The following is a 7652-nucleotide window of genomic DNA, read 5'->3' as shown; positions in this document are numbered from 1 at the left end:
CTGGAAAGCTGCCCGGCAGAAAAAGACCTGGGGGTGTTGGTTGACAGCCGGCTGAACATGAGCCAGCAGTGTGCCCAGGTGACCAAGAAGGCCAACAGCATCCTGGCCTGTATCAGAAATAGTGTGGCCAGCAGGACTAGGGGAGTGATCATCCCTTTGCACTTGGCGCTGGTGAGGCCGCACCTTGAATACTGTGTTCAGTTTTGGGCCCCTCACTACAAGAAGGACATTGAGCTGCTGTAGCATGTCCAGAGAAGAGCAACAAAGCTGGTGAAGGGTCTGGAGAAAAAGTCTTATGAGGAGCGGCTGAGGGAGCTGGTGTTGTTTAGTCTGGAGAAAAGGAGGCTGCGGGGAGACCTTATTGCCCTCTACAACTACCTGAAAGGAGGTTGTAGCAAGGTGGGGGTTAGTCTCTTCTCCCCGATAACTAGCAATAGCAGAAGAGGAAACGGTCTCAAGTTGTGCCAGGGGAAGTTCAGGTTGTCTATTAGGAAGAACTTCTTCACTGTAAGAGTCGTTAGGCATTGGAACGGGCTCCCCAGGGAGGTGGTGGAGTCGTCATCCCTGGAGGTGTTCAAAAAACGTTTAGATGTGGTGCTTCATGACATGATTTAGTGGGTTTAGCAGGCATGGTGACATTGGGTATACGGCTGGACTTGATGATCTTTGAGGTCTCTTCCAACCATAATGATTCTATGATTCTATACCTCCTCGTTTAGAGCTATGCCCTCTCATCTGCTCCAAAAAGTTCACTTCAGAAGAAAGTTAACTTAAACAAGTACACATAAAACCCTTGGCTTTTAACTGAATTAGAAAAAAGTAACAATTCTAAAGGACAAACATCTCAACAACCTGAAACAATAAAACTCAGTGAAATGCAGAGAAAATCATAATTTTCCATTTTTCAGCTTATTTTGAGGTTATCCATTTTCATTCTGTGCATTCAAACCTTTATGCCAGTAAAGTACTGTAGCTAAAATGACAGCAATTTACGGCTGTTTATAATGGATGAATCAAAGCTGGTCAAGAGTTTATAAACATCTTCTTTCCTGATTAATTTTTAAAATGTCAATGTAAATATACCCATATACCAAAGTTCCTTGGGTTTAAAGAAGTCTGAACAAATCCTAAAATTTCAGTGATCTGCAAGCAGCAGAAGGATTGGAAAAAGGGAAATGGAATTAATAGTACAGGTTGCAAGAAAAAACATAACATCATAACTTTAAAAGCAAAAGGGATCTTATCTAATTAGTAGTGACTTTTTTTTCCTGTAGTTTCTAAATTGGTCCTCAAAACTTCTCAAGCAAAGGAAGGGCAAAAGGGGGAAGAGTTCTGAGCAAGATTAATACAGACACTTAAACAAAGGATTCACGGTTTTTAAGCTCAGAAATATCTCTGCCTAGTAAATTTGAAATCCAAACCTTACGAGCAATTTATTGGCACAATATTAACTTTTGTTTGAAAACAGAAAATATGGCTACACATTTACAACACGTAACTTTGAAAACTCCATGAGAAGAATAAACTGATTCCGCTCATACAATGCTTCATGTGTATGAGAAAACTGAAACTGTGACAGAAATAATTGAAAAGATAATATGTAGCTTGAGCTATACCTGAGAATGTGTCTCATTCTCTTGCAGCTCTCTCTTTAGTGTCTCATACTCTGTATTCAAGTGTTCCATTATTTTCTTGAAAGCATGATTACGTTTCGTTAATTTTTCTTTGTCATCCTGGAGTCTCTAATTGGAAAAAACCCAACACAAACTTATTAATGGATGAGTTCATTTGCTGTGGGCTACAGACAAATTATTTTAATAATACAGCTTTCAAGATGCTACTTTTTGTTCCTTTCAGAACAAGATCATATGCGTAAAGAACTCGTAAGACTTTTCTCTAGCAATACGTGCTCTGTCCTAAAGACAATATTCAACGGTTACGACCAAGTTATAGGCTGAGACCCTACTATATCAGCACAAGTGGGAATGTTGATGTTAAGAAATTGTAGGAAATTTATCACTTGTGAAATATGCTTTAGATGGAGTTTGTCTTAGAGTAAATACATGCAGGATAGATTTTTCTTTTTCGATTGGATTCCGTGTTAGATTGCTAAATTCAAATGTAAGGGTAAGTTACAGCAGAAAAGTTTAGATGAATCACTAAAATAAATGGGAAGTTTTGTGGAAGGAAGTTATCAAAAGGCATCCAGCTGATAGCCTGCTACATGTATCCAGTTAATAAGCCACATATATAAGCAGAGAAGCATTTGGATTCATTTGCTCTGGTGTGTAAGCCCAGTTTACAGCTATCAGTCAGGATTCCCATTCATAGAGCTCAATTCCCCTCCACTAGGTGCTCAAACCACACAAATTCTGTATAATCCAAGGTTTCATTCCTTTTGTTACCTTTTTCTTCTCTTCTCCCGATGCTTTCAGAGCTGGTAAATTATTGTAGACCTCTAACTCCATTTTTGTTTGCTCAATTTTGTCTTTAAGAGAAGTCAGTTCATCAACCATCTTGCCCTCCAAGAGTTCCATCTTCTGTAGATCCATCTGCAGTTTTTGACTCTCTAGATCATCAGATACACAATCTCTAATTAGCAGTACTTTTTATTTCATAGTACATTGCCCAGTATATAAAAGTTTATGCTATGCCTATGCAATACAAACAGCTCCTGCATATCTTTCTTATTTTGATATTCATGGGAATGTTAATGTGAATAAAAAAATTGTTCTTGACAATCATCCCATTGAGAATGTTAATGTGAATCAAAGAAAAAAAAATTGTTCTTGACAATCATCCCATAAGTCAGACTCCTATATTACAATTACTGTATTATGCTCCATAAGTGAAGAGTAATGAAAATGTGATGATTTTCTATATTACAGTGTGGTATTTCTATTGTTAAAGTTTTTTATAGCAGTAGTTAATTTCAAGTCTTAAAGCAGCGATGATACTTTATAAAAAGTTGACTGCAATAATGCAAACAATATAAAAAATACTTTTGTTAGTTTTTGGATATCATGTTGTTTTTATATATGTTGCTAGTATATGATAAGACTTAGTTTTATGAGACTAAATAGCTAAATTTTCTTTAAACATTCACTCTGTACAGGAAAACACTTCCATATGTCCACAGTACAAGAACTGACATAGCTTACAAAATAAGCATGTGTTACAATATACATCATTTACTTCTGACAATCCATTAAAAAGAAACAATAGAGATACAGGTAATTAAAGAGTCAGAAATATGGATGTATTCTTATATGAAGAGAGATGCAAAGACTGAAACTGTTCAGACATGAGTTGCTTAAAAGAGGACACAATAAAGATACACAAAATACAAAATATACTCTGATCCAGTTTTGGGGATAAATTATCTACCCTGAGCGTGGAAGGACTACATGTGGCTAGATGCATTTTGGATGGTTTTCTGACCTGCAGCTTTGTCATTGTATTTCATTCATGTTCCTGAACATTTAAACACATGGCTACATAATCTTATGTTTCAGATCTGTGTCTGACTCAGAAGAATGATACAAGCAACACAGTTTTTTTTCTGCAGTCCAGAATATCAGGCAAAGCGGGCTGTTGGGAGGCTGAGACACTGCATAGAAACTTCTCTTGACATAGACTGTGTATTTCGCTCACACACTCAGATATGTGCTGATTCACTTCAAAACAGGGTAGGAAATTTTCCCCTCAACTTAACCAAGGCAGTATACATCTTTACAGCAGAAGGGAATGGATGTGCATACTTAACAGAGGGAGAGTTCATCTTTCTAAAAAACTGGGGGAGTATGGTTTCCTTAGTGGAATTATTTGGGAAAATCTCACCTGATCAAAACTGTTATAGTAAGATTTTGGTACTCATCTCTCCTCTTTTGTATTTATGCCATATACTCATTTTTTAGAGTGAAACATTGATTTTAATCAATATTTATGGTTTATTACAGAGCGCTTTGGTGAGTTCTTTAGGAATCTCAAAATAAAAAAAAGACAAGCTAAGATTTTTGTCTACAATATGCAATCATCCTGAGGAACACACTTGCATAAGGTAAGACTGAAAGGGTCCTGCACGTGCAAAGACCATTTATATAAATATTAAAAATTTCCACACCAGTAAAAAGAAGGGTTTAAAAATAGAAGGTTTGGAAGTGCATTGCATGTCTGTGATTCAATGTTTATGCTGCCTTCCACCCTAAAGGGCTTAAGAAAATAGTTCCCCTGTGTATAGAATATTTCATAACTGCCTACAGATTCACTTTGAAGTTCCTGGTATTGGTCAACGTCAGATACAAAACCACAACTGAACGGACCTCAGCTCTACTTCTCTTGTTCCTATGGCACTGTGGTTTAAAGACAAACAAATGCTTAAGGACCTCAATAAACCAGGGTTTTAACATTAAAAACAGTAAAAAATAGAATTATAAAAGTACTTCAAATTGGAGAGAAATAGCAGAAAACAACTTCAGATTGTCTTTAAGGATTTATTTAGGCCTAATCACAGCATTTTTGCTTTTCATATAGTTGTTCTGATATTTATGTTTTGTTATTTTAAAATAATACATAGTTGACTAACTGGCATTTACTTTACATGTAAAAAGTAATAACAACATAAATGCCAAAAAGCCAGAAAGGATTCTTTGACTCTTCTGTCTATATACTGATAAAAACTACAGTGAGACAGCAATGGGTTACTCCTATTCATTCATACTTTCTGGAGAAAAGGGAAGAAATTGAAAGAGGTGAATTTTATCCTTATCCAGCAACAGCCTCAATGACAAAAACTCGAAACTAAAAAAACTCAAAACTTCTCTAGGGGAAGAGACAGGAAGAGGATGCAGGCCAGTTCCTTCTGATATGCCATGAAGCTGCAGTGTCTAGAAGGCAGTGTGTACACAGTAGCAAACTCTCAGACCAAACTACAGTGACCCAGGGAAATGTTTTGGGGAAACTATGCCATCAGCACGTTTGTTTACTCTTCATGGTTTCCTTTTCTGTATTTTTTTTTTCCTTTTTTTTCTTTTTAAGGTTTCTACTTGTGGACTTTTTATATCTTTGTTACGGCAAGAAAATATGGAAATACAGATTTTAATCACAACAACATAATCATGAAGATGAGTGTGCTAAAACTCAAGGGTTAGGAAGAACTTCAACTGTACAAACTGAATATTCACTGTATTTTTGAAAGAATCTTAAGTTGTTTATTGCAGTGTCTGTGACTCCTTGCTTTCAGAAGTTTACTTATGAATCATTTAAATGATCTGCTGAAAATTATGTACTGTAACTTCCTTCTCTCCCCTTGAGAAGAAAGAAATATATATTTCAATAAAGCCTCTATACATCTATTTGCTTCCAGAACATCCTTATATTGTAAAGTAGTAAGAACTGATGCTTATACTAAAGAATAAAAAGTCATATTTGAACTTGTAATGTATGGTCCGTTACACTAAAACTGCAAAATGAGTATTTGCAGAGAAGCGAACATTAAATGTTCAAATACATAACAGAACAATCAATTTCTGTAACATTTTATGCATAACAACTTCTTATTTGCACATAAGTACTTTGAAGTTACAACACAGTCTCCTATTTTGAAAATTACTACCAAGTACAGCATGTAACAGCCTTTTAACAAAATGATTTATGGTTCTTAATTCCTGCTCCTTCCTTTCAGCCAAACAAACAAGGAAAAGCTTGCTGAACTAATAATGATATTGGCAAAGGCCATTCCACTATAAACAGTGCAAATAAAGAGCTAAATAGATACTTGTTACGGAAATGAAAGAAAAGAACTGTCTGTTTTTTTAAATTACAGGCAAGATCCTGCAGATTCTTACACTTAATTTTAAGTATTGGAGTATTTCCAAAATGAAGTCAAAATGAATATTCACTTTGCAGAATCAAAGCCTTAGAATTTGAGAGCTATTCCCTGTTGTTGCCAGTTATTCTCCCACTGTACATACCCCTTTAGAAAAGTACAAACCGTAAGTAAGTGATCCTGAGAACTGCATTTAGAAATAATACATGGTTAAACAACTGCGGAAGTCTCTACTTCAATTTATTAAACAACATATTAAGATCATGAAAAACATTTATTTTGAGGTGAATATTAGTAAAGTCAAACTTCTAGCTTGAAGAACTTTATACATCTGTATGAAAACACATCTGTTTAACGTATATCCGTGCAAGGAAGCTGATAACTTACAGATAATGGTAAGTGAAATACTCCTGAGAAATGTAAGTAACTTGCTACCCACAAGAGTTTCAACTTGTCAGCTTGCCACTGCATTTTAATATTTGCAGATCACTGATCTTGTACTTGTTATTAGTGTAACAACTCAGGTAATTTTAATTTTTTAAGGAATGAGTTTGAAAATTCATAGCTGATCTCACCTGTAATCAGATTCTTAGCAGTGCTCTGTGATTTCTGCATTTCATTTGATTTGAAAGTGAGGTCTTCCTGCATAATCTTCAGCTCTTGATTGGTAACAGATGAAATTTGTTTCATACGATTCACATTCTGTGTGTTACCGATAACAATAATAAGAACATGCTGTATCTTTGAAACAACAAATGGTAACTAGACAAGTGAAAAATGCACCTGTCATAGCGCATTGTCTGTTGTTTGCCTTTTCTACCACAAAGACTGAAAATACTGGTAATAGTCTGAAGTGATTTAAATACGAATAATTTACATTCTGTCAACTTTTGATGAAAGATGTACTGACAGGCCAGTGAAGATGAAACAAAAATGCATCAAGTATAAACTGTGTTGCCATATTGATCTCTTCTAAAGTAAGTGCCATTACCTAAAATATACTTTATGGTATACCATACTGAAAGAGTTAGAAGACAAAGTGATGATATAATCAAAGTATTACTCAGTTGAAAGATTTCTATAAGATAAAAAACCCCATGGGAACCAAAAATGCTAAAACAAAAAATGTTTTGAAAGACCAAAAAAATGACAGACTGCAAATGGGAACAATTTCTAAAGTGTTGACATTAAATATTATACAGCAGAGTATTCCAGACATAGTTTTAGTAGATCAGACAGACGATTGGAATATCGTCAGTTACTTAATAGTAGTGACAGAATACCCATGAACTGAGATTTGCAGACTTTACGTAAACAAAATATTGCAGTAGTTTTATTTGCAGTATTCTGAAACGTTTATCATGAATGGAATAATGTTTATTATAGCAGTGACGATGAGTTACAGCTATTATGCAAACATTTCTTTTATTCTGGTCACAAGTATTATCCAATATTCAAAACTGTTTCCCCACAAACAAAGAAAAATTAAACAATTTTTTTTTTCAACTATAGCTGCACGTCGTTTAATGTTTAATCTTCTTAAGAGATTCTTATGCAGATACTGGCTAGATAATATACAAAAAACACCATCCTTCTTTATCCATTCATTCTCCTGTTCTGTGCTTCTAAATTCCTAGCTTGTCACAGGATGAGGGAAATGTACTTACCCTGCTTGAGTGCTCCAGGAGTGCAACAATGTTGGCTTCTATTTGGGTCTTTCGTTCCAATTCCTGATTCTTCACCTCTTCAAAAGTCTCAAGAAAATCTAGAGATCAAAAAACATGATAAAGGCAGCTGTTATTTATAGAATAGAATAGAATAGAAT

The 7652-nt window shown here is 35.1% G+C and overlaps 1 protein-coding gene across 1 annotated transcript in view; it reads right to left on the bottom strand.

Annotated features, from left to right (window-relative positions):
- Positions 1-7596, bottom strand: part of LOC104166124 (intraflagellar transport protein 74 homolog) — a gene marked incomplete at its 5' end in the record, with an annotated part of 12249 nt that extends 4653 nt beyond the window's left edge. The window contains 4 exons of the mRNA XM_009705957.1: positions 1617-1742; positions 2406-2569; positions 6403-6529; positions 7495-7596. Of these exons, the coding sequence (XP_009704259.1) occupies positions 1617-1742; positions 2406-2569; positions 6403-6529; positions 7495-7596 (519 nt within the window). The remainder of the gene's footprint in view (positions 1-1616; positions 1743-2405; positions 2570-6402; positions 6530-7494) is intronic.
- Positions 7597-7652: the final 56 nt, after the last annotated feature.

Source organism: Cariama cristata, unplaced genomic scaffold (genome assembly GCF_000690535.1).
Source record: "Cariama cristata isolate BGI_N322 unplaced genomic scaffold, ASM69053v1 scaffold8710, whole genome shotgun sequence".
Taxonomy (NCBI): Eukaryota; Metazoa; Chordata; class Aves; order Cariamiformes; family Cariamidae; genus Cariama; species Cariama cristata.
The sequence above is the reverse complement of the archived record's forward strand: the minus strand, read 5'-3'. Positions and strand labels throughout refer to the sequence as shown.